This window comes from Amblyomma mixtum, chromosome 7 (assembly GCF_055824585.1).
Source record: "Amblyomma mixtum isolate Tamu chromosome 7, ASM5582458v1, whole genome shotgun sequence".
NCBI classification, from domain to species: Eukaryota; Metazoa; Arthropoda; class Arachnida; order Ixodida; family Ixodidae; genus Amblyomma; species Amblyomma mixtum.
Window position 1 is genome coordinate 32,917,040 of NC_143018.1, and position 26,943 is coordinate 32,943,982.

The 26,943-nt window shown below is 49.4% G+C and overlaps 2 protein-coding genes across 2 annotated transcripts; one reads left to right on the plus strand and one right to left on the minus strand.

Moving 5' to 3' along the window:
- Positions 1–9,319: 9,319 nt before the first annotated feature.
- On the plus strand, positions 9,320–11,092 carry LOC149335590 (solute carrier family 22 member 7-like). Its single transcript, XM_089553842.1, has one exon. The coding sequence runs from the start codon at positions 9,320–9,322 to the stop codon at positions 11,090–11,092; it is 1,773 nt and encodes a 590-aa protein (XP_089409968.1).
- A 9,439-nt stretch (positions 11,093–20,531) lies between these two features.
- On the minus strand, positions 20,532–26,793 carry LOC149335591 (uncharacterized). Its single transcript, XM_089553975.1, has 4 exons — positions 26,764–26,793; positions 22,330–22,575; positions 20,988–21,130; positions 20,532–20,541 (listed from the first exon to the last, which is right to left on the minus strand). Exons 1-4 carry the CDS (start codon positions 26,791–26,793, stop codon positions 20,532–20,534), a joined length of 429 nt encoding a protein of 142 aa, XP_089410101.1.
- Positions 26,794–26,943: the final 150 nt, after the last annotated feature.

The window sequence follows — 26,943 nt, forward strand, 5'->3', positions numbered from 1 at the left end:
ACGCCACGGGCACACCAGGTCCTGTGGAAGCACACTCTTCGCGCCGGTCACTGGGGGCCGGGCTGAAACATGCTGCGTGCGCTGTTCTGATAGCCTCAGATTGTACTGGCATCCACATGGGTTGTAAATGACTAGTGAGATTGCGTGTAGCAGTTGCATACAGTCCACCACTGACCGTGAATCCAGTTGTTTGCCATTTCGTATTGACTTCTAGAATGTTTTTCTCCATTACATTTTATTCCTGCGTTGGTGTTTCCTCACGGGGAGTGAAGCCTTCTCGCATTCACTGCGCAAATGAATCGTGCACTAGCTGGGAGGGTTCAGGTGCAGAAGTGTTTTGCTCCACGGAATTGTGACAGGTTAGCATAGAAGCAGTGTTCAAGGTGGCGTCCTGATGAAATCTGAAATGGTTTTCTGTGCAGAGAACACAACAGTGAGTTCTGGTATATAAATTGCTATGCGAGATGCAGAAATAAATGAAGAGCGAGAAATGCGAACAGCGAAAAAGAAGAAGCGAATGAGATGAAGTCGCCGGAGGAACGTGCAGTCGAGAGAACTGTACAAGTGGCTTCAGAGACCGCTGAACAGGGGGAACGGCAACCCAAATCGCAAGGAGCAGCTCAGGTGGCGTATTATAGCAAAAGGAAAGCCGAAGAACGACATCAAGAACATTTGGTGCAACGTGGATTTTCAAGCGTATAAAAATCTATAAATGGAAACAAAACTGAACAAGGCCAAGCGAGTTAGCGCTCCTAAGTCTCATTAGTTAAACCAGAAAAATCGAGGGCAATTATGTTTAAAGCTGAGTTGCCACTCCACCGGTTCTCATGATGTCAATGTGGCATCACAGGAGATAACATCCTGAAAATCTGTAAGCGCCATTTTAAGCCAAGTGGTTTTTTGGGCGTGTTGGTCAGACATGTCTCGTTGTGCGCTTCAAATTTATATCAAGCGATTTTAAACGTTTACCGCGTATTTTAAGGAGCATTTGCGGCTGTGTTCCGAATTGTATTCGACTGTAGGTAGCTATGAAAAGCTTATAGACAAGGAGACAGGGGAGCCCACGGTTTCAAAGCTGTCAGTTGTGGGGTTTAAAATAGGGGAGATAACACGTTCTCCCCGCTTAAGCGCGGCTGACTCAGTTCAAAGCCGCGCGGACCCCACCCCGTGATCGCGTACGCTACCGAGCGCACGCCGACCACGGCGGGCCGTGCTCTACGGGAACAAAGGAACGACACAATGGCTGACACAAACAAGGCATTTATTGCTATAGCAACAATAACGCCAGCTAGCAACAAAATACACTGAGGAATCTAGGATGTCCGACTCACCAGCACGGCTACGAGCGAACGTCCGCCCACGGTAGGGCAAAGGGAAAACTTCGAGGTCGAGCGGGACGGGCTCGGCGGGAGTAAGTTCCAACCAAGAGGCGCCCGTCGACGAAGAGCGAAGCCGCGAGCGAAACGTCCGCTTGCTTCCCGGTGCCGAGGGAGAAGAGAGCCCGTCGCTCCCCGCGAGCGCGCAGCAAAACGCCATCCGTGGCGCTGGTGTCGCTGCGACGCGAGCGCCCTCCCTTGTTAGTTACAGTAACCGAACCGAGAGGAGTGCTTTTCGGGGGGGGCAGCTAACAACAGTGGGGTGCGTTGAGGGAAAGCGAACGCAGGGGACGAAGGCGTCCCCACATCCCCCCAACCTTAAATAGACCCACGCGCCTGCAAGTTACATGCTATGGAGGAGTCTCCTGGTCTTCATGCACTTGAGGCAGGTCGTGCAGCGGAGGTCACGCCGACAGGGTGCACGCAGTCTTCCGCGGTATTCCGAAGGCGGCGTGAAGGTCTCCGCTGGGACGACTCGCATGGCCCGCGGGCTATGTGCCCGCAGGCCCGCGAAGAGGAGGGCCGGTTGACCACTGCAGGCCAAGATTCCGCAGTAGTCGCCAGGGCAGCAGCAGCCGGAGGTGGCTGCTGTCTGGTCTCGCCACGGCTGCCCCGGATGGATGCGGCGAACAGGATACAGGCCGCTCCGTCGCAGCAGGCGGCGGCGAGACGATGTGCACAGGACAGCAAGCCGCAGTGGCTCCAGATCTGTAAAATTTCCGAAACACACTCCGCATGCCTTTAACGTAGGTCACGGGAGGGGAAACGGCGTACACAAGGGCCTCGTGGCTCAAATGCTCAACTCGCTAGCAAAACGTGTCGGGCGGCTGTGCAATGCAAAGTTCGAGTGAACAAAGCCCTTTCTTGAGTTGAACGAGAATGCTCGGTTCATGCGAGGTTAAAAAAACGGGTGGCCAGCAAAGTGCGCCCCCTCTCAATACCACGGTCCGGTGGTCGTGTCACTTTTGACAAGGTGCAGGCGGCTATGAATAGCCTTAGGCCTCAATGCCACTGTGAAGGTCAACGACCCCCAACAAAAGAAAGACCCGAAACGGGTTTCGTGCGCGCAGCCGCGAGGAGACATCAGCGTTGTGGGGTGGTCCTCCCCGCTCACTGCACAAAGCAGCTTGAGCGATCGGCGCCCACCGTATCGGACGGTGTCGGAACGCCCGGTGCCGAGCTGCAATACCAGCGAGCTCGTAACTGCACCCGTGGCCCCAGGCCACCCGGCTCCCAGAGCCGCGACTCCCAGAGTCGAAAAAGAGACAGCGAGAAAATATATACAGAAAACTCGGACCACCCACGCGGCTTCCGTACTCACTCGCTTCGGGCTCGGCAACTCCGCGGGCGCTAGGCCTCGCGCTCCCTCGATGCGGACCAAGTGGTTCTTGAAGAAACTCCAGGAAGAAAACTTCACAAAAAAAACATGCTGAGCATGTCGAAAAGTTCAAACATGCTGCAGCGCAATACACCTCGCACTCAAGAAAGCATGCCGCAGGTCCTAGCGATCAAAATTCACTCTAGGCCTAGCACTTGTCAAGTCCGGACAAAGAGCGTTCCTCGAACCGAACAGACTGTCGTCCAATGTTCCAAGAGCAGGCCCCACGTTGGGCTGCCAGATGTGGGGTTTAACAGGGGGGATAAACACGTATTCCCCGTTTAAGCACGGCTGACTCAGTTCAAAACCGCGCTGACCCCACCCCGTGGTCGCGTACGCTACTGAGCGCGCGCCGACCACGGCGGGCCGTGCTCTACGGGAACAAAGGAACGACACAATGGCTGACACAAACAAGGCATTTATTGCTATAGCAACAATAACGCCAGCTAGCAACAAAATACACTGAGGAATCTAGGATGTCCGACTCACCAGCACGGCTACGAGCGAACGTCCGCCCACGGTAGGGCAAAGGGAAAACTTCGAGGTCGAGCGGGACGGGCTCGGCGGGAGTAAGTTCCAACCAAGAGGCGCCCGTCGACGAAGAGCGAAGCCGCGAGCGAAACGTCCGCTTGCTTCCCGGTGCCGAGGGAGAAGAGAGCCCGTCGCTCCCCGCGAGCGCGCAGCAAAACGCCATCCGTGGCGCTGGTGTCGCTGCGACGCGAGCGCCCTCCCTTGTTAGTTACAGTAACCGAACCGAGAGGAGTGCTTTTCGGGGGGGGGCAGCTAACAACAGTGGGGTGCGTTGAGGGAAAGCGAACGCAGGGGACGAAGGCGTCCCCACACAGTGCACATTCTCATCAGATAAAAAAGAGAACGATGAACCGCCCGTGTCTTGGACACGGGCATCCGGCTATGCACCCTGGCCAATCCCCCGCCGTGGGTATGAGCCATTAAGCCTGAGGACATCATCATCATCACCTGCACGCCCACGCACGAGCTGCCATCTAGAGAAGACGAAGAAAGGACGTTCTGAGCACTGAGCGAGACGTCTTGGAACCGATCTGATCTCGGACTGCCTGCCTATCTGCTTTGGTTCCTGGTGGTGCCGGGCGTTTGTTTGGTGAGGCCGTTCCACGTTCGGGGGTTTTTTGGTCAGGATTCAGGGTAGCACTGTAGATTTGAGTAATGTGAGGTTGCCTTTGCGCCGGCTGTAGGCATGGCTTTCACCTCCACGGGTGGGGGCTCGGCAGCCTGGTTCGCCAGTCTGCCGGTCGAAAGCTTGCCTCTGACTTCATTTGGGAGGAATGGTGTAGATGCAATTCCGGTGGCGCTTGTACCGTTAGGTGATGGAGTACTAAAAATGAAGAATTCCAAAGCGATCCAGCACGAACTGAAGAGTCTGTCAAATCACTATCTCGACATCTCTGAAGTGCGACCTTTCGGGAGGCGTGGTATTCTTTGCAAGTCGGCAAACACTGAGTGTGTGTCGGATCTGCTCCGGTGTCGTACTTTTACTGCAGTTCCGGTTAAGGCCTTCATTCCGGAAGAGCTTGCGTGCACCAAGGGTATTGTCCGTGGAGTGGACCCGTCATCTTCCGCCCAAGAAATTCTGGAGGAATTCCAGGACGCAGGAGCCGGGGCTATTTCTGTATACCGCTGCTCGCGCGAGGTCGCAGGAGTGCGTGTTGCTACAGAGTCGGTAATTACAACTTTTGCTGGTCGCACCTGCCCCTCTGAGCTGAAAATATGGCCTATTGTATATCGCGTGGACCCATTGCAACCTCGTCCTCTGCAATGCACAAACTGTTGGCGATTTGGACATAGTGGTAAAGCCTGCAAGTCGGCGACTAGATGCCGGGTGTGTGGTGAAGGTCACTCTTCCGACAGCTGCACTGCTGGTGAACCTGTCTGTTGCTTGTGCAGTAACGCCCACAGTGCTGATGATGCCACTTGCGAAAAACGGTCACAGGAGCAGAGTATATTGGAATTAATTGAGCAAAATAGATGTTCCCGAGCAGATGCTCATGCGCTCCTTAACCGCAGAAATCACTCTTACGCCAGCCTTGTGCGTTCCTCTACTCCCGACCTTGAAGCCACGCTGTCTGCCAAGATTGTGTCAAGCGTCGAAAAAGCACTGTCAGCTGTGGTAGAGCGTATGCTCAGCAGCTTTACTCAGGCTTTGTCTGAGATTGCTGCGAGTCAGGCAGTTTGTCATCTCCCACCTGCAGTGCCGCCAGTGGCAACTTCACTTCAACCGTGTGCTGAAAGTTCGATTGGACCATCATCTTCCAATATACCGACTCCCGTGCCACCTCTCGATAGCGTCCCAGTTAGTCTTCCTCGCAGCAGTGTCTGTACTACTGATGTGGAAATGACCTGCCCTACACAGAAGCGTCGTGCTTCCACCTCTCCCTCTAAGACCTCCGTTCCCCAGCTCAAGACTAGAAAAGGGCCTGCTAAAGTCTCCTCGAAGTCTGATGTGCTAAAGGAGGCTGTTTCGGCCTCTATTCTCGACTAGTTAACATGGCTGGTGTAAAGGTTCTACAATGGAACTGTCGATCTCTTGCTTCTTCTCTTACAGATTTAAAACTTCTTTTATCTTCTCATAATCCAGATATAGTGCTCTTACAAGAAACTTGGCTCTCATCTGTAAAATCATTTTCTTTAAATAGGTTTCGTGTTTTTCGAGCGGACCGCATACATGGTAGGGGCGGTGGGTTAGTGACCCTGATTTCTTCAAAACTGTGTCACCGCGCATCAATTAATAAAAAGGTTATGCTTCCCGACTGCGAGCTCTTAGCTGTTGATCTTATTTTGCCGCACTGTGCTCCTGTCACAGTTGCTAACGTATATTATCCAGCAGGAGTAAATAGAACAGACCACCTGGACAGCTTGCTTGGCAACTCTAATAGGGTCATTATTGCTGGAGACTTTAATTCACATCACGTTGTCTGAGATACCTACACTGACTCTCATGGTCAGATGTTATGGACATGGATGTCGGCAAATAATGTGCGCTGCTGCAATTCTCGGGCCATAACCTTCATCCGTGGAAATTCGAGTTCAGTTCTCGATTTGTCTTTGGCAGCAGGTGGGGTAGGTATAGGGGCATGGTCCACAGTTGACAGTGGTACGTCTAGTGACCACTTGCCAATTATTTTCACCATCTTGGTGCGCTCACTCCATGGGCAGGGTTCTGCCCGAAAGTTAGTTAATCTTGCAGCCTACAAATCGTCTTTGCGCGCTTCCCTTTCATCTGATGTTTGTTCCAACGGAAACGACAGGGCTCGGCGAGTGTTTCATTCTGTTTTGAAGGCTACAGAGAGTTCCCAGTTCATTGTGCGGTCGGGTGTTAGCAATAAATCACCATCCCCATGGTGGAACGCTGCGTGTGAGACAGCCTTCCGCCGTAGGAAAGCAGCATGGAAGAGCCTTTCGCATAATCAGAGCCCTGCTAATTGGATCAACTATAAATTTTTCTCGGCCTCGTTTAAGAGAACAATAGCAAAGGCAAAGGATGACTACAATCAAAATTTGAATGCCTATTTGTCAGCCCCAAACAATAGGAAGGCTCTGTACCGTTTTATGGAACGGAATATCCACTCCTCATCAATGCAGTTAACAAGCTCGGCTGTACTGTCCCCACATGAGGCGAAAGATGAGTTAGAGCGAATCGCACAAGGGCTCGCGTTACGCTTTCAGGAGAAGCGCAGAGTGCCCTTGTTCGACCCCTTCCCCTGCTCAGACTATGTGGCGGTTGATAAATCAGAACTACTAACTGTAGTTTCTGCGATGCAGTCTTCGGCTCCGGGTTCGGACGGTGTTACGGTCGGTATGTTGAAAATCTTAGCTGAAGAATTCACTCAGGACCTTCTCGATCTGGTCAACGCTTCATTGGAAGCTGCATGGCTGCCGCATTCCTGGAAGGTGGCGAAAATAGTATTACTCTTAAAAGATTCAAAAAAAGGATTCCATCTTGATAACATTCGGCCGATAGCTCTAACATCCAATTTGGTAAAGCTCGTGGAAAGAATTGTGCACAGCCGCCTGTCAAAGTATGTTTCAGAAATTAATGCATTGTGTCCAGCCCAGATTGGCTTTCGCCGCGGATGCTCAATATGGTCTGCCCATGTTGATTTAGAGAGCAGAATCCGCCTTGCTATGCGAAAAAACGAAGTCCCAGCGTTAGTGACGCTTGACATTGCTAAAGCGTACGACAGTGTTGAACATTCTATCCTTCTCACGAAATTGTCAACACTACACCCGCCGTACTACGTTTATGCGTGGATCCGCGAATTTTTAGCGGGACGGCAGTTTTTTTGCACTGACGGCTCCTTCACTTCAGACACCTACGCCCAGACCAGAGGTGTGCCACAAGGTTCTGTGCTTTCGCCACTCCTTTCCAATATTCTGATGTGTGACATTCCCATCCACCCTGACGTAACAGTTTACGTTTATGCAGATGACATTGCCTTCTTTGCCTCGGCAACCGACATTCATGCCCTGTATCGTTGTCTTCAGGCTTACCTCAATGCTCTCGAGGTTTGGCTTAATAAAATTAATCTGGTGTTAAATGTGCATAAAAGCAGTGTGTTAGTTTTTCAATCTAACATGCCTTTATATATATCGTTACAATATCGCACGGACATTATACCGCAGGTGGAATCCTTGCGGTATCTAGGCGTAATATATGACGGTAGTATGGACTGGCGGCCCCACATCAAGAGTATCGTTGAGAAAGGAGAGCGTGCGCTGGGTCGGCTGCTTCGAATAAGCAATAGGAGATTTGGCATGCGTCGGGACACGCTCCTACTCCTTTACAAAGCCTATGTCAGACCCATGTTGGAATTTGGCTGCATACTCTTTTCTGGGTCCGCCAAATACAAGCTCCGTCCGTTGCTGCTGTTAGAAAGGCGTGCCCTGCGCCTCTGCCTCGGCCTCCCTCAGTCAGTTTCCAGCGCAGTTCTGTACCTGGAGGCTCGTATTCCCGACCTTAACTCTCGTTTTCAGCTATTAACTGTCAGGACTTTCTTACGGGCATTTGAGTCTGCTTCTGGTGTGGCTACACCTATTTTTGTTTCCCACCCGGCTCTCTTTTTTAGTCATCATTGGCCAAGGTTTCGCCTCCCTCAGGTCGTTTTTACTCAAAACCTTTTATCGGTCATTGGTGTAGATCTCAGTTCTGTGTGTAGAGTAGGTTCTGCAACGTCCCCTGTGGATATTGCTTTTGATTATATTTTCCCACCCAATTCAAAGCATCTACCGTCCAGGACCCTACTTAGTCTCCTCTCAGAACACCTTGACTCTTTCCCCCACCACAGCGTGATTGCTACAGATGCGTCCGGGGCTGGCGAGAACGCAGCCGTTGGCATTTTTTCTGAGGATCTCTCTTGGAGTTATTCACTTCGAGTCCCGGACTACACTCCCATATTTCTAGCGGAGTTTATGGCTCTTGGGCTGGCTGCTTTAAAGATTCCCCCCAGTGTCTCCCAAGTGATATTCCTGTCAGATTGCCTCTCTGTGTTGTTGGCGCTGGATTCTAAACGGGACGATCTATTGAGCCGCTCATTGAAGTATTTCATTCCTGGATGGGTGAAAGAGGTGCGCTTCGTTTGGATCCCAGGTCACTGCGGTATTTCTCAAAACGATGCAGCAGACTTTTTAGCAAAATCTGCTCTCAATGCACCGGTCGCCTGTAGCGTCCCTAATCTGATCCTTTTCGGAATGTCTCGCTTTCAGCGCTTTCAGCATATTACCACTATGTGCAACGATCCCTTGCTGTCTACTATTGACTACCACCATCTCATGTACCCATGGAAGGTTCGTGCTTGTAAATCCCGGCAGTGTGAGGTTGCAATGACACTCCTGCGGTGCAGAATTCCCAGCTTAAATCTTTATTTATGCAGATGCGGGTTCAGTCCCTCAAACCTTTGTGCGACTTGCGGAGAGGTGGAAACACTGGAGCATTTCCTACTCTATTGCCGGAGGTTTGCACTTCAGAGAAGGACGTATCTCGAAATTCCAATTTCTCGAATGGGACTCACTTTGTCGGTTCCGCTTCTTCTGTCCTTCGGTGCTAGCGCCAGAGGTTTTGCATTGCATCAAGTTTGCGATTTCCTCCACAATTACATAATTGCTACCGGCAGGTTCCCTTGCTAATGGTACCCAAAATGTCCGCATTGCAAAATCCTTCAGAATTTTTCTAGTATTCAGTTCTCTAATCTTTATGCCGTTTTTTTTCATTCATTTCTTCCCGTAATTTCTTTTTATCCATAATTCCATCTTTAATTCCTCGCAATACGTACCCAAAGTTAATCATTAGCTTGGCCCCTCAAGGTAATCCATTAGCTTGGTACCAATTTGCCTTGTTTGGGCTCTCCTCACTGAACCCTGGCCAATCCCCCGTCGTGGGTATGTGCCATGCCACCAAGGCAACAACAACAACAACAACAAGGAGTGCTATTGCTTTTTCACCGCCTGTGTCTTGGTTACTCCCCCGTAGTGGGTATGTGCCATTATACTTGAGGCCAACCAACCAACCAACCAGCGAACCATCGAGAGAATCATGGCGAAACGAAAGCGCTCCCGCAGCATGGTGTCAGCATTGCTGCCGAGCCTGTTCCATCCGGTGACCGAGCCTGTTTCGGACAGTGAGATGGAGACGGTCTTCCAGACCATGGTCGTGTTCGGTTTCGGACGCTTCCAGAAGCTGGTGCTGCTCTGCGCGGAGATCACCACGTTCGTCGCCTACACGTACAGCTTCGCCGTCACCATCGATCTGGAGCCCATGCACCACTGGTGCCGCCCCGGCGCCGAGCACTCCAACACGAGCGCTGAGGCCTGGAAGAACCTGTCCGTGCCACGGTCGCCAGGCTCCTCCGCAGCAAGGTTCAATAGCTGTCACCGCTACGAGACGCCGCTCGCAGCGACAGTGGGAGAAAGTGGCGCGGATGCCGAGGGCGACGCTCGGGTCGTGATCGCTTGCGACGCCTGGGACTACGACACGCACATGACAGGCCGCACAGTGGTGGTCCACTGGAACTTGGTCTGTGACCGTGCCTGGTACCAGCAACTCCTCAGCGGGGCCTTCATGTGCGCAGGCGCACTGTCCGTGCCATGCGCGGGGCTCGCGTCCAACCGCTGGGGTCGCAGGCCCATCATGTGGGCCTCACTGGGCGCCCTCCTGTTCTCCGGAGTGGCCACCCCACTGGCGCCCACGGCGGCCGTGTTTGTAGCGCTGCGCTTCGTGTCCTCGGCGGCCGTGAGCGCGCTCGAGGTCGTGGCCTTCGTGCTCCTGTTCGAATCAACGCCACCGGGACCACGGGATGCCTTCTGCGCGCTCGCCGTCTGCTGGCCCACTGTGCTCGCGCCGGTGTACGTGGGCTTCATCGCGTACCTGGCGCTCGACTGGAGCATCTGCCACGCGGGGCTGGTGGCCCCGGCCCTGTCGCTCATCCTGACGGTGTACTTCACCGAGGAGTCGCCCCACTGGCTCATCGTCAACAAGCGCTTCCACGAAGCCCGGCGAGTTGCCCTCTGGGCCGCCCGCATCAACAACGAAGAGCCCGAGGTCGTCATCGAACGCCTAGAGCTGGTCAAGGAGATGCTGGCTGCCCGCGCCGGTAGAGCGGGAACTGCTGACCGCGACCAGCAGGAAGAACGGCATCCGGCAGTTTACCAACCGCGGCTGCGCTACATGTCGCGGACAGTGTTGGCCCACTGCTTCGTAATCTTCAGCTGCTGGTTCACATTGTTCGTGAACTACTACTACCGGAACCTTGACCTGCCGTACTTCTCGGCTGTCAAGTGGGTTATCATCGCTGGTAACGTGCCGGCCATGACCATAGCCTACTTCATCATCAGGCATCATGGCCGACGGGAGCCCCTGGTAGTCTTTCTAATGGCGGTCTCCCTGCTACTGCTCTTCCAGGCGGCCTTGCACTTCTTGGGCCTCAAATTTTCGGCTCAGTTGGGCCTCATGTGGCGGGAGCTGCTGTTAAACATCGCCTACGTCCTGCTCTGCGTCCACACTGTGGCGCTGTTCCCCACCCAGGTCCGGAGCGTGGCCTTCTCCGGGGCGTACACATTCGGCAGGCTGGGCGCCATGGCGTCGGAGGCGTTCAAGGTCGTCGAGCGCGTCCTTCCCAGCGACCTCTCCGCGCTCCCAGTCGGGGTGGCAGCCGTCCATATGATGGTCTTCTCGCTGCTGCTGATGACCCTTTCCGAGAAGGCGCTGCTGAACGAGGTAACGGGGGCCGACAGTTGCAGCGGCGTCGCGACGCCGCAACGTCGCAAGCGGAAGACCACGACCTGTTCTATGTTCCCACTGCGGAAATGACTGGGCCCTTGCATGTGAACTACCGCTATGCCGTGCACGAGCGGCAGAATATTCACCGGAGGGCGTCATATGCGACGCTTGGAAACTTGTTTTGTCTTTGAAGTATATTATTGTTTTCCGCCGCGCCTTGAAGACAATGCGCAAAACTTTGCCGTAGTTGATCGCGTCTCTCGCGTACATAAACAGTGCTTGCTTTTTCGTCCACGCAGTGGCTGCGTTTCGTCACTAGCAAATAGATTTGCTTCACGCTACTCAAATGCCTGCGTGCCGTTTCTTTTAGAGCGCAGCTCTTTGGCGCCCGTTTCTGCGCTTCGCGGCGTCGCCGTCGCTGTAACCAGCAGCTGCGAAACCAATGGAGCGGGAGCTTGGAAAGCAGAGGGCAAAATCGGTAAATTGGCTGTTGAGGAAAAGAAATAGCGCACTGTCTGTCTCACACATCTCGGTGGACACCTGAACCAGAGGGAAGGCGCATGACTACCGTCTTGGAACAGTGCACGCCTTAATCTTGCTTTAAGCTACGTGGCGGTAGTGACAGATGTGCGCTGCATGCGTTGGCATTGACAACGTTGTGCCAGAAACGCGGCGCTCAAGCCATAGGCCTTCGGCGTTCGTTGTGCTCATTGGCGTTGATCACATGGGCAGAATCTCGACTGTGGCACAATAGAATCTAAAATTGACCAGGCAGCCTTAGAAATAAATTGAAATAATGGTTGCCGGGGTTGGGGAATGCGTGAAACGAGGCGGCCCACAACATGGCTCGAGGTTTCGTCAACCGAGTCGGTGCGTCGACCGTATCCATGAAGGAGGGGCTGGCATCTTTCCAAAATATCACAAGCCATTACAAATTGCAAAGGCACAAATTTCCAGCACTTGACAAAACGTTGTATGAGGCAAAAGAGACCGCCCGGAGGAGACTCCAAACGAAGTCCTTTCTTAGTCCCTATCTATTGGCAAAAATATACCCGGATGTCTTCAACTCCGAGCGCAGGTTCTGCGCCGAAACAGCCGTATATGATCACACACTACTGTGATGCAAAGAACCACCACCACCGGAGGATCTAGTACAAATTCCTTCTCATGAGAAATGGGAGGCCGTTCTGGTCAGCTCGGACATGGGCGTTCAAGCCTTGGGCACCGAGTGGGCCGCTAAGGTCGCCGCTAGCCATTTATTATTTATTTATTTATTTATTACAGATACCCGCAGCGCCCAAGGGCATTATTGCAGGGGTGGGGGGGGGGAACACAATAACTTCTGCTCATTTGGCCGAAAGTACACATAATAACAGAAATACAATCACACAACTAATAGATGAGGAAAAACATGCACTGAAGGAAGACAACCACGCTCAAGAAATAAAATAACACTAATGAAATGGAAAAGACACGCGCAAGACAACTGCGCGCCACGTCACACATCAGATAAAAAAGCGCGGAATTGACCTTCGTGCAGCACTCAGTGACGCCGGCTGGTAGCCTGTTCCACTCATTGATCGTCCGTGGAAAGAACGACGTTTTCTAAACATCTGTGCGACACTTAATCTCTCGGATCTTCCACTTATGATCAACTCGTCTAGAAAAAAAATGAGGTTGAAGCTGATACCGGTCTTTGTCAATGCTCAGCTTTCCAAAATAGATGCGATGCATGATTTGTAATCTCAAGTGTTTCCTACGGTTAGCTAAAAATCCCCAGCCAAGGTGGTTTTTAAGAGACGTGACACTAGTTGAGAAGCTGTAATTATTGGACGCAAATCTCGCAGCTTTATTTTGGACGCGCTCGAGCATATCACATAAGTAAGCAAACTGGGGGTCCCATACAGGACAGGCATATTCAAGAATTGGTCGGATGTAAGTGAAATACAGGAGTTGTTTGACATTAGACGGTGCTTTATTGAAATTTCTTTTTAAGAAATTAAGCATTCTGCAGGCTTTGGATGTAGTGTACTCAACTTGCCTCGTCCATGTTAGGTTAGATGAAAAATAAACGCCGAGGTACTTGTATTCAAGTACTTTTTGCAAGGGAACATTATGTAGTGAGTAATTTGTTTGTAATGGGGAACGCTTTCGAGTGAAAGAGACAAATTGGCATTTTTTGGCATTCAAAGACATTTGCCATTTTGAGCAACAGGACTGGATGGAATCCAAGTTTCGCTGTAGTTTTAACGCATTAGAGGAATTTTCCACAACAGTGTAAACGACACAATCGGCAGCATAGAGCCGAACTTTGCAGGTAAGATCCGAAACAGTATCATTGATGTAAATCAGAAAAAGAAGGGGTCCAAGAACAGACCCCTGCGGTACAGGGGTCTGTTCTTGGACTTAGTTCCCCCAAGAAACGAACGGGTTCCGTCAAAACAGGTCTGCGACTGACAATATCATCGCCCTCGTCTCATCACTTGAGGAGTACCTTCATGCTGGGTACATCCCGACAGCCGTTTTCCTAGACATCAAGGCCGCCTTTGACTCTGTCTTTCACCACGCAATTCTCGCAGCCTTTGGCAGTCTTGGCCTTGGAGGAAAGCTATACAAATGGATTGGGCATTATTTGAAAGAACGGCAAATTTTTATGACCACTCCAAACGGTCCAACACTCTTTCACGCAGTGGAGAGGGGCGTACTACAGGGAGCGATGCTCAGCCCTCTCCTGTTCAGTATTGCCCTTATACACATAAGAAGAAACCTTCCGCGAGGGGTCCGTATAACAATTTATGCTGATGATATCTGCATCTGGACCGCATCACGCTCGCGCTATATCACCCAGCAACGTCTATAGAGAGCGCTATTGCACATTTCGATGTAGCTGGCTTCCAGAGGTCTTCGTCTCTCGCCAGAAAAGAGTGTTGCAATGGCGTTTACAAGAAAAACGATGACTCGATATCCGCTGCTCCTAGGCGGACGATCGCTACCATATGTACGATCTCAGCGATTCCTGGGTGTTGTAACCGACTATAATCTGTCATGGACACCTCAGATCAAAAAACTTCGCGAGAGGATCACTGCATCATCGCAAGTGTTTAGGTTCATGGCGGGAACAAGGTGGGGTAGAAACTGCCGATCAATGCTTCTGCTTGAAGAATCCTACGTTGAAGGAACCTTGCGCTACTGTCTACCAGTGTTTCAAAGATTATCTACATCAAGCAATAAGTCTCTCGTTGCCGCACGGAACAACTGCCTGCGAATATGGCTTGGCCTCCCAAAGGGTTCCTCTGCATCAGGAAAAGTAGCGGAGGCAGGATGTCTCCCACTAGAGCTGATTGCCGCCCAGGAAACTATGCGTACCCATCTCCGCCATGTTCTTCAAGGGAAGAAGCACTTCCTGCACCGTGTCCACCTAACTCACAGCAACTCTAGCTTTGGCCAGGCAGTGCAGCTCCTGCCCATCCCTACTATTAATCAGCCACAGAAACTACTACCTCTGGCCTTTCCTCCATGGACACTCTCTCCTCTAAAGGTGAAGAAGTTTGTTCCAGGTGTGAATGCAAAGAGCCGCATGCCACAGGCAGCGCTTCTGCAAACTACTCTCGCCTACTTAACGGAGGAATATAGGCAGCACAGCCATATCTTCCCCGATGGTTCAACTACTAAAGAAACCTCTTCATGCGGCCTTTATGTGCCCTCAACAGGCCATGCCCTTTCTTACCGGCTGCAGCGGAGGACATCCTCTACGACAGCTGAGCTTCACGGCATTAAAGAAGCTGTTTCTTACATCCTGCGCCGAACCGCCGGCTGTTGGGTTATCTTCACCGATTCGAAAGCATCTCGGCAGATCCTGGCCAACCTGCTGAAGAAAACGAATCACCAGCCAGTTTCCCTGCACATCAGATATCTACATCATTTAGCTATTGCCGCAGGCCACTGCATAACATTTCAGTGGGTACCTGCTCACTGTGGCATTCTGGCTAATTAAAAAGCAGATGAAGCGGCCCGTAAGGGCCATCAACATCGGAGATACATTAGAACTTTTTTCACGAAATGTGATGCGTTCCAGATGGCTAAAAGTTTTGCTTCCGAACAAACGTATCGGCTTTGGAGTTTGCCGACACATCAGTACCAATTTATTCACTCAATCGACACACATCTTAGATCAAGACTCTCAGCCAGAATTCCTCGACATCTGGAAACACTTTATCACCGACTTCGTCTGAATGCTGCATATACAAACGGCTTACGATACCGTTTTAGACAAATGAACATTCCGCACTGTGACAACTGTGAAGCGATAGAAACTGTGGAGCATATCTTGTTTGAGTGCCCTGCGTATGGTAACGAGCGTGCGTACTATGAACATTGCATGCAGAAGCTCTGCTCAGTGCCCCTAACAATGGACAAAGTTTTAGGTCTCTTAGCCTGCCTTAGGCAACAGAGACTTGCAATGAACTTTATATTCACATATTTAAAAGACATTGGACATCTCGATAAATTTTATATTCACTTGCACGTTACCTTCATGCATTCTTGATGCAGTGAACTTCGTCAGCCCATTTGCCGGACTATGCACTCCATCATTCCATAGGTTACATCAATACTCGCCATTGCATCCTTAGTACCCATTTCATGGCCGCATTTTATCTTCGTTTTTTTTTACCTCTTCCGCTCAGCTCTCCTTCTGTCTTTATCTCCCGAATTCCCCTCCCTACGCAGAGAAGCATGCCAGCGATTTTTAAATGCCGGCTAAATTCTCTGTGTTTCATTAAAGAGTCTCTCTCTCTCTCTCTCTACTTTAGCGTCTTTGTTCGTAGGTTGATAGTCAGTTCCAAGCCTGGTTATAATACTCCTGCCAGTTCTGGAATTGGCTAATGTCACCGTTTGAGCCATTAAATGGCTTTCAGTTCATTGTAGGTGGTGTGTATTGCTACCCTCATTAGCCTCTCGATTGAGGCATTTAGTGGGAGTCCTAAGGCGGCTTTGTAGGCCTGCCGTATCATGCTATCCAACTTGTCCTTTTCTGCTTTCGTAAATTTCAAATAAGGGACAGCATAGAGTATCCTGCTTAGCGCACAGGCTTGCACCAGTCGACATAAATCTCTTTCCCTTACCACTTGTTTTCGATTATAGCTATGCGGCGGATTAATCGCGCCGTCGCTTCTACCGGGCATTTTAGTTTAGCGAGTGTGTCATTATTTTTTCCATTTGCTTATAAATACAACCCCAGTGTTGTCATAGTTTGTACCTCTCTGACGGATGTTTCATTGACAAGGACGTTTATTTGCGTTTATTACAAAACAGGTGCTATTCTGTTCCCTCACCAGTGCATGGGAACAGAACAGCACCTGTTTTGAAAAGATTTACTTGAGCTACTGGGTTCGAAATGGCCGAATCTGCTTTCGGCCAGATGAGGGTGGTACGGCTGGCTGCGTGGCTCACTCTACTGATTTCAGCAAATTGGTTCAAATGACTTGCTGGCATTTTCTCTATTCCTCATTATGGCTTTTTTACGCTCTTGCAAGCACATGCATGCAGTTTCACGGTTGTGCAGATAAATATCATAAGCATTGGGATGAGTTTGTTTCGCAAGTTGGTCTGATGCAGTTTACGTGCTTGTGTTGACACCCTGGCAGCGCTACAACACGCTGCCCCGTTCCACTACTAAAGGTGAAGCTTAATCGTACGCCATTCATTTTTTTTTGTTATTGAAAAAAAAAAGTCGGATCAATTATTTGTCGGCTGCCGCTTTGCAGTGCACAATTTGTATATGGATGCTTGGTGACCACAATGCTCCGCCACACAATTACATCGATGTTAAGGAATTATAATGGGAACATTTAATGAATCCTCGAAAAAAGTTCCCATCCAATAGCGAAAACCTTGCTGCCCTTAATAAATAAATAAATATTATTTATTTGAAAAAATTACATAGTACGCATACAAGCCTCCCCAACCCAACAATGGGCTTGTGGGGAAGTGCTCCGCAGAATGGAGCAAGCCAGAGAGCAAGTCATAGCAGTTCACCGCTTACCTAAAAACATTCTTACTAGAAGAGTTCAATGCTTCTCGCAACCCTGCAAATTCAATAAAACGGCCGGGAAAAAGTAAAATGCTTCCAACGAGGGTCTGAGGAATCAGTGAGGAGGCTGTACTGCTGTAAATTTTTCTCTAAAAATTTCGATCACTCTACCACGTCTATTCTACACTTGCAAAACTTACCTCTTCCATGAGTTGCATGTTTGTGTCAGTTGCTGAGTTTCAGTACTGAAGTGCGGAGTCTCACGTACTTCTCATTCCTGAATATGGTGTCGAAATAGACCGTCTGCGGAAAAGTTTACTTTCTGCGCATTCGCAGCGAAGGCGATTTTTGGTTGTAAAACATGAGCCGGCCGTGCATTCCCTCGCTGCAGTGCGGCGAATGATGTGAGCTCCTTGAATGCCAGCTCATTGCTTGGCCTACGGCTGCACGAATTAATTCATTCACCAAGGAAAAGCTCAGGTTCCCGCCCAGCTCGTTTCGGATGCTCCTGCTGTATTTCGCGCTTGCTGCCAAGTGCACGCAGCTCGGTCGTTCTAGAAGAGTTTTGCCATCGACGCACGTGCATATATACCGAATATATACTAGTATGACCACTCACCATAAATGCAATAATGTCAAACCATGCTATCTGAACAGTGGGAGCACGGCAGAGCGCAACCTCGCGTATATCCGGTCATTCTAACGCTCCTGCGGTCCGTCAGCACGCGAAAAGCAACGCTCTGCCGTATCAGCACGAGCCATGATTGAGATAGTACAACGGGTCACCATCATCATTTATTTGACCGTTAAAGGCCCCTGGGGGGGTATTACATAAGGGGGGTCGGTTACTAATCGGTTAAGTGTGTCCAGCAGCAAAATGCGCTGTACCAAGTTAGCAGCCCTATCAAGAAAGCGTACCAATGACGAGAAACCAACGACAAGGAAGGCTGTTACTAACGACGAACCATGCCGTTCTCACATAAACACCGGTATTCACACGCCACTCTCACGAAATCTAGTTCATCGTTGCTGCTTCAAGATTCATGAAGTTTCTGACGTAGCCTTCCTCCTTTAAGGACCAGCCGCGATGAGCCTGGCCAACAGCGGAGGTTGTGGAGTGGAGGCTTTGCCACACATTTGAGGCTACCACGCGAAAAATCTTCGCTTTCTAAAAACGCAGATGGGAGGTTCTCCTCCTCTGTCATCCTCTTTCGTTAGCAAACGCACGTTTCCGGAAAATAAACAACACTAAAACAACACAACAAGCGCACGAGAACTGCTGAACGCTGCCTTGCACACGTCTGCTCGGGAACAACTTTCCAACCAAAAGGTCCGGTGGAGCTTCCTTTTTGCACTACAGGTGGCGCTCGCTTTTCCGCTTTTGTTTTTTTTTTTTTGGTCGGACTCTGATAACTGATGTTCTCCTGTTGTAAAGGGTGTGACCGCGACATCATCATCATCATGGTCAATTCAATGTTTTTTCACAAACACAAAGGACTGAAAATGAACCACCATGTTTATTTCACTCTTACATGTGACCCACTACGGGGGCTCCTGAAATTGATAGCATGCACTTTTTTTATTATTACACATCACAAAAATTTAGATAAGAATCGAATTTAATCTAGCCGTCCACAGTGTACCCTCGTGCGCTGTCAAAAACCTCCCCCATTCAACATGTTCTTATAAGCACTGTGCATGCAATATGACATTATCCGTACAAAGTTCTCAGCCGCTCTCAGTTGACATGGACATCCAATTCGGCGGGCCTTCCAACGGAAAAAGTCGACGCAGTCTGGCGGGTTCGGGCGAGGTGCGTGACATAGTGGACGGGGTGCGCTGTCCTTGAATCTGTGCCATCCTGTAAAGGATTGCTGCCTGGTCTTGCGTGAGGCTGCTTACACGTTCGTACTTAGGCTTCCTGTACTTGTAGCACGGAGCCTGCAACAGAGAACGACGTCAGATATTCGTCCCATGCTGGCGCAATTTACAAACACATGCAGTCAGATACAGGCGGGAATTTTAAGGTGAAAGCCTTTTATGGCGTATGAGTAGCGTGGACAGGATGTGGCACCCATTCACCATTCCATAGCCAATCTAGAATCTAATCCATAGCCATCCAACAAGCCAAACCATAATCCACAAACCAATCCTTAATTGAAAAACGTACGAACTGTCAGTGAAGAAAAATAAGGAAAGAAAATTGGTATATACGGGGATAAAACCCGGGCCTGCGATAAGGCGACGATTCCACTGCGCGACGAGAGCTTTTTTCTTTAACATTTATTACACGCATTTATGCATTACTTGCAAAATAATCAACCAGCAGCCGATCAATTTCGTTGGAAACAAAACACTACACAACTAAAACACGCGTCTTAACACAACTAAAACGGTGGCAAGGAAAGACAAGGGTTTCACTTTTACAGGTGAATAAAGGCGCGTCTAGTGAATGCAGAGTTCTTTTAGAAATTTTTTGTTTGGTTTATTGGGGTCTAACACCCCAAAGCGACCCAGGTTATCAGGGGCGCCGTAATGAAGGGCTCCGGAAATTTCGACCACCTGGGGTTTTAACGTGCACTGACATCGCACAGTACACGGGCCTCTATAATTTCGTCTCTATAGAAATTTGACCGCCGTGGCCGGCATCCAAAACCCGCGTCTGTCGGGTCAGCAGCCGAACACCATAACCACTGAGGCACCGCGGCGGGTTGTCTTAGAAGTGTATACGAGCAATTATGAGCATATAAATGACAATGTCGCAATTAACCGAGTACAAAAGTACGCTTCCGGCAAATTTACTTCTTGCTTGCCGTGTCGTAGCGCCATCACTGGCCCTGCAAGTGAATCCTTACGAAGGACCATATAAGAAATTTCTATGCATAATAATACAAATCAGTAGGGACTGAGAAGCGGACTTGTACCCTTAGTAACAATAAGCAATGCATCCTTACATTTGTACGCTCAAAAAAGGTAAATACACTACATACCCATTGCGCATCTTCGCATGCGTCCAAGGTCATCCTGATCATCTGCCTCACTAATGGCCACAGGCTCTCTGCTGAATGACCGGAGTGGAACTTCATTTCGCGGTCCCAACTGCAAAGGAAAAGCATTGCGCTTGGCGCTCACATCCACTATTTCAAACTGAGCTTGTGAGACCTGCGATTCCCAAGCAGCTCTAGGACGTCTCTCTCGGCAAGGGGCTTTAAATTTTATGTAACACTGAATACCTGGGAACTATCCTGATGACGACAACAACTCTCTGGTGAGGAAGATAGCATACCAATCGTTTTCGACACATACAAAAGATGCACTTACGGAATGACATATCTGTGTCACATATGTTTATTACGCGCACCTTCTATTAGAACTCACTAATGCAGTCAAAATCGAGCAGGAATAATTGCCACAGTATCCCAGAATTCCATTGATACAAATCTCATGCGACAGTGGAAAATGTGCGGAACACTAGAAATTCTTGCTTTTGTTGTTTAGTCAATATGACCTGAAAGTTCAGAAATGTGAAATGACTGCTTCACTTAAAAATTCAGAATTATCTTTCTATTGGCTGAAATATTTTTGTGAACACCGAATTTTCAGTTGACTTACAATATAGCATACCAGGCAGATTCGCTACCTATTACGTGTGGGACAGCTGCAAACATTTGAAATTGACTTTTAATTAAAATCGCATTTCTCATCACGCGCGGCGGTTTCCATATGAAAGTACTCAAACACCTTGTTGCGTTTTTTTCTTGCAGAATTACAATGTAGGCGATGGGTCGAATTTCAAAAATGGCGTTCAGAGAAGACTGGCTGATCTTTCTGAACGCACACAATGCACAAAACTGAACGTACACCACACAACTCCTGCACAGGGATACTTTAGAAAGCTTTAACACCGTAAACTTTTAGAGCTACTGAGAAAAAAGAAGGAACTCAGCTACATACCAACTTTCTGGCCTTCCATTAAGCAGCAGCATCAAGTACACAGCTGCACCAGCCAGCAGTGATGGTTCCACCGAAGCCATCTCGTGGTTCATCACGGAAACCTCCAGAATGAACATGGCTGTCAGTTCCTCTCTTGGGCTAGCCTGCAGAGGGGAAGATGAGAGATGGTAGCCAGGAATACTCACTATGCGAGTAAATCCGGTAATACACATACCCAGAAATTCTGGACGGGCGCACTTTTCAACAGGAGATATTTGGTGAATACAGTTTTTTTCTCACATGTCGCGTCCGATTTCGCTGTAACAATCAATAGATATCTAAATCTCTCCCTCAGCAGGCTTGTCTTTTTTTTTACTTTTAACGTTCTGCATTGGTTTTCTGTAGCGGTCTTAACCACTTGACGAAAGCGATTTTCCTACATGCCGGAAGAGTGGACCATTACGTCCAGCATTTCCATAACAATACCTTACAATATTGCACAGTTCCCTCGGAAATAAAACTGGTGCCTAAGAACCTTGTCCTTATTTCTTATAGACTCTATTGCCTTCCATAGATATTTCTTTTTGTCTATTCATAGTCTATAGAGAAAAGTTTGCTAAAAGTGTGCGGCCATCAATCTATCCTTTGTGTTGCCTATAGACTGCTCTACCCAGAACGCCTCAGAGAGTGGGTATGCACCGCAAATTCGGCCTATAACTAGCGTCGCACACGAACACCCCTAAGGATGGGTAGCTACTCTGATTGAATCTTCTCGAGCAGGTCGCGAGAACATTGGTCGCAGGCCGAATTCCTCTCGATTCCAGAATCGAAGGTTCGACAGTAGTCAGGGACAGCAGCGGCGCCGTCCAACCGGACAGCCGCATGTGGTTAAGATACATTTTTCAAGCCAGCGGTGCCGAGCTTTTGCCCGAATCCACATGCAGCGCTCGTTACGTCAGCAGCCGAGGGCTATCATTGGTCCGCCGCGTCAACTCTGTCTGACGTCACGCCGCTACAATGGCCACGGCCGGGAGCTCCGCCCCCCGGGGAACTCCCTCGCGCGTCGGCAGCCGTAGGAGGGGCCGAGTGGGGGAGACCGACTGAAGAGCGGCGACACTTCAGTGTGCAAATCTTACGCGAGTAGAGACAAAGGCGTCAAAACGCGGGAATTCAAATTTTAACTGCTGATAAGTCAGGATATGTGTGAAGCGGCGTCCTTTAACATCCTAGGCATGCCGCAACATTATTGAGAGCCTATTCAAGGGCACAAGGGCACTGTCTTCGCAAAGACAATGCGGGCAGCATCATCCCCCAATGACCCTATCACGGCAAGAACGCAGCCCCAAGCAAGACATGAACAAACCTGAGCGTTCTCGCAGTTGCCACGCAGCTTGCGGACGGGCAGCCGACATGCCTGAAACCACTTGACCACATGGAGAATTTCCTGCTTCATTTCCATTATTTCCTCCTCCTTGATGCCTCGTCTCTCGTGTACCGTGTTAATGAATTCACTTCGCCATCCATTTCCCTTGTTCTCATTCATGGCCGCTAGCAAGAGTGAAGCTGCCAGGAGCGCCTCCATCTTGCGAAGGGGTATCTGTCGACTCTCCTGAAATGTAGGAAAGGCGGACACTGAGCACGGTCGCGAGGCAGCCCTCCTCATTCGCAGGTTCCAGCGAAGGTTGAAGGCGCATGTACCTTCTAATGCAAAAGTTTACAGCCCACCGCGCCACTGAAATGAACGGCGCGGTGGATTGTACACTTTTGCAACAGACGGTACATGCTACCGTTGCAGTCGAAATAAGGCGAAACATTTGCGCAGCACAAGTGACAGCTCCTTCACATCATTCACACCTTCGGGTCTGAAGGATTTGCTACTTGGCTCGTTAATAATTCTTTGAGCATAGGCAATGCTAAGGCGGGGAAAGCGGGACCTAACAAGAGGTCTATATTGAAGAAGCCAAGGTTGTGTACTATGTTTTCTTTTTTAATGAAAGGCTCGCTTTGTATTTCAACCATAGTCGGTTACAACTCGAGAACGAAGCGGTAGATATGCCCCCAAAAGTGGCCCCTCCAGGCAATGGCGTCGGCCGATTCCTCCTTCTTGACCGATCCCCGTGCAGGATGCAGAAGATGAATATGCAATAACCGCGGCTTAATCGGATTAACCCCGGCGTCCCGAAAATGGGTCGACGCCTTTGGCTGGAAGGCGTTCTTTCCGCTTCGTTCTTGAGTTGTACCCGACTATAGCGCCACAAGGGCGACTAAAATACCTCGGCCACTGCAAATGCAGTTCACATTGAGCGCTGTCAGTACTGGTAAAAGTGGCACCTTGCATATTGGCGACAAACTTACTTCGCGGTTAAGCTCGAGATGGATAAACTACTGCAATAAGAACGATTAAAATACCCCGGCCGCTGCAATCGCAGCTCTTACTGAATGCTGTCAGTAAGAGCAACTGGTACAGTCGCACAATGTTGACTGAGCAACTCTTACATGGTAAACTTTGAAAACTTGAAAACTTTAAAAGGGCGCAAACACACACGACCACAAAGTACAAGAGACGAGACACAAGCGTTAATGAAGTATCTTACATGGTAACTTGAGTTTGTTCGCGTTAATTATAGCGTCTCATTAATTCATTTACCAATACTGCAGGCCTTTCCCGGGCCTACTCAGCAGGGTATAAAAACGCAGAGTAATTAAAATAGTGAACCGAACAAGAAGAACAAGTTTAGGCACAAATAAATAGAAACAAATAGTTCATCATCACATGGGCGTCAGTGATAATGATGTCCATTCATGACTTAACATGTTCTATGAAAGCCCCGACCGAGTTGCGATGCACAACAATAGATGGCAGTGTATGTCACCTGAAAAGATGTGGTGGGGACAAGAAGACTTATGAGCATTGTTAATTCTCGAAGGGTGGCCGAACGGCTCCTGAGAGTATGCTTCTTTTGTTATGCTCAAATGACCGTGACAGAGTTGGTACAAAACTCTGTATGTTCCTGCAGTGTGCTAGTCACTTAGTATTAAGTAGGTTAGATATGCTCGAACTCCGTGAATATTAATAGAAAGAGGTGTCGCATTGGGCGCAGCTTTGGAATAACGATATTCAAAGGTAAAAGTAGGAGACGTGCCAACCTGTAAGAAGATATCCATGAATACAACCGCCAGAAAGAGCGTCTCTGGCAATAATCCGACGAGTTCGTGGATGAATATCATCCACTCAACGCAGCAAGCCCGCATCCAGGGTTCCAGCAACGGTTGCGACTTCATGAAATTGGGTCGGATCGGCCATTTGCCCTGCAAGGAAGGGAAAATAAAAGACACTGTCTGAAACACAAACTACAATCATCAGTCGTTGAATTATCAATGACCCATGTTTAGCTCACCAGCTTTGTTGCGTTCCAGAAAAAGACGTAAGGCTAAAGATAAATGCTCATACGATCAAAGATTTACATACGCACATTGATTGCTTGAGTAAGCTACCCCCAAAAGGTTCTAATCATGTTCATCTGGTACAGTTTACAAACGGCAAATTGAAGAAAGGATACACAGGACATAATGAAGGCAAGACACAAGCAAGTAAGCAGTTTATGTATGCCTTGCTGATAACATTTTTTTAGGAGTGTGAATTGTAAAGGATTATGCACCGTCACATTCAGGCGAGGTAGATTGAGAGCTATGTGTCCCGAGGTTTAAAATATGTCAACTTCACACAAGAGAAAATGTGTAACTCAGTTGAATTAAGCTGCATTTGTTGATCGAACTTTAGGACCGTTCACAAGGCCCCAAGTTTCTCGGCTATGCCAGCAGCGCGGGACATGATTTTGCGTAGCAAATAGGCTCGTCTGCTTCGGACTTCTGCGTTCTCGGAAACGCCACCACGAGCTTACATGTGCGTCTACCTTTGTCCAGCGCAACCACAATGCCCCGAGTCTCCCCTCGCTTCCGTGTGAAGCGCTTTCGGGTTGAAACACATTTCTGGAAGGAGCAGTCGGGACTCCATCCGCAACCAGGTGACGCAGCCACTAGACAGTAGCGAAGCGAGCCGTATACATGACGTCGACGCGAGGAAAACCGGTCTCGATGCGACTCTGTCGCAGCCGCGTAAACCCCCGCTTTTGTTCCCCCTTCCAATGAACCCGGCCAGGAAGACGAGGGTCGAAAGCAAACATACAAGAATCCGCAGTGGTGCATTTCCAATTAAAGTAATTTCGAGAGTAATTAAGTACTTGTGCTGTGGAATTGCTGGCCGAAAGTAATGCATAGCAGTTACAAATTACTAGAAACCAGTAAATTAAAGTACGGCCATGTCTCGTACACGTACCGCATCAAGTCTCAAGCAGCGGTCCAGCCGACCCCGTCCTAGCGCAGTCTGCTTTATATCCAGTTGAGGCGATATTGTATATCACCACAGGGAGGAAGAGGGGCGCCTCTAAACCTGCTTCCAAAACCCGTATCCTAGCCGATACTTGCGCCCAAAACACATTTTCTAAAAACTGGTGTAAACCAGACATATGCCCGAAAACGGGACTTGTAGACGATGGTGGTTGTATAATTCACAAATCTGAAGACGCCACAAAAATTATTTGAACACTGAGTGCTTATTCAAGACTGCTCTCTACGGGGAACTGGGGATCTTAAACCTCTTTGAATGCTTTTGTGAGGATTGCGAATTTCAGGATAAATTCGAAGACGGCAGTTTAGAAGCGGGGAGCCAGAATAAGGCTGGCGATCAGACGCCTTACACGAGTCACTAAAGTAAGCGCTACCCACGATTAAGGACTACCTGAACCAAAGAACCGGCACGTTTGAAATCGCTGCCGAAATCCTTAATGTTTTCGCACTGCATACCTAAAGGCAGGCCTATTTTACTCACATGCGGGAGTGCTCAGTGGGAGATTGGTAACGTACGCGAAAATGTATTTGCAAAAGGAACTGGCACTGCCTGTGGAAATTTATTCGCAATAACCCGATATTTATCCTGATTTAGAGCTCGGAAAACAACACCCTGTGTTTACGCCTCGCATTCCGGAAAAAATAAAACCCGAAAGAGAACGGCCTATGTACAATGCAGAGCCGTCGAGCGGCCGTGGCAGGATGAACCGGACACGAGACGGAGGAAGAAATTTGCTTGGGGAGGGCATGTAATGCGAAGGCAAGATAAACGCTGGTCCTTAAGGGTAGCGGAGTGGATTCCAAGAGAAGGCAAGCGAAGCAGGGGGCGCCAGAAAGTCAGGTGCGCGGATGGGAATCAGAGGTTTCCGGGGATACGGGGGCTGCAGCTGGCAAGGGACAGGGTCAAAGAACAAGGAGAGACATGGGAGAGGCTTTTTTGCTGCAGTGTCGTAGTCAGACTGATGACGAGACAATCTCCGGAAGAGATGTAATTGCTGCTTTAGAAAACTGGTCGCCGTATAGGATCGACCTGTATTCTCATTCAATCGAGATCAAGGTACCAGATGCGAGAAGTGTCAATGGTTTTATATGTGTGCCGATCAATCACTGTAATTGTCGCTCGCGAGATGAAATCCGCCTAATACTGCACTTCCGTTATCTAAGAACTGCACCGTCCACTTGTAATCCATCACGTGGGAAGAGGGATTTCCTCCATTATTCAAAACAGCTATTGAATAAAATCTGGGAAATATCTGAGCAGACCTCCAACACCAGGCAAACGTGCACAATATTGTGAGAACAGCAGCGCTAAAGACACTTCAACAAGTGGATGCGCCAGATATAACGATGATTTCTAGCCGGAGAAATCGGAACAGCTGGATCGACTCACCTTGGGTATGGATGCGTCGTAGTTCGCCATACTGCAGGTTCAATCTCCGCACTTCTCTCACGCCGGCTGTTCAGACGTCGCCGAATGCACTGTTCGAACCAACGCTGCACACCAACACCACCAACACTTTGAAAACTGCGGACTTTAAACTGCGGGCTCTATTTTTATAGGCAAGGTGGC

Coding starts and splice junctions, on each gene's coding strand:
- LOC149335591 (XM_089553975.1), bottom strand. CDS start 26,793: ATGGCGAACTACGACGCATCCATACCCAAG. Junction 22,576..26,763: donor ACGACGCATCCATACCCAAG/GTGAGTCGATCC, acceptor CCTACATTTCAG/GAGAGTCGACAGATACCCCT. Junction 21,131..22,329: donor GCAACTGCGAGAACGCTCAG/GTTTGTTCATGT, acceptor TCCCCTCTGCAG/GCTAGCCCAAGAGAGGAACT.
- LOC149335590 (XM_089553842.1), top strand. CDS start 9,320: ATGGCGAAACGAAAGCGCTCCCGCAGCATGGTGTCAGCATTGCTGCCG.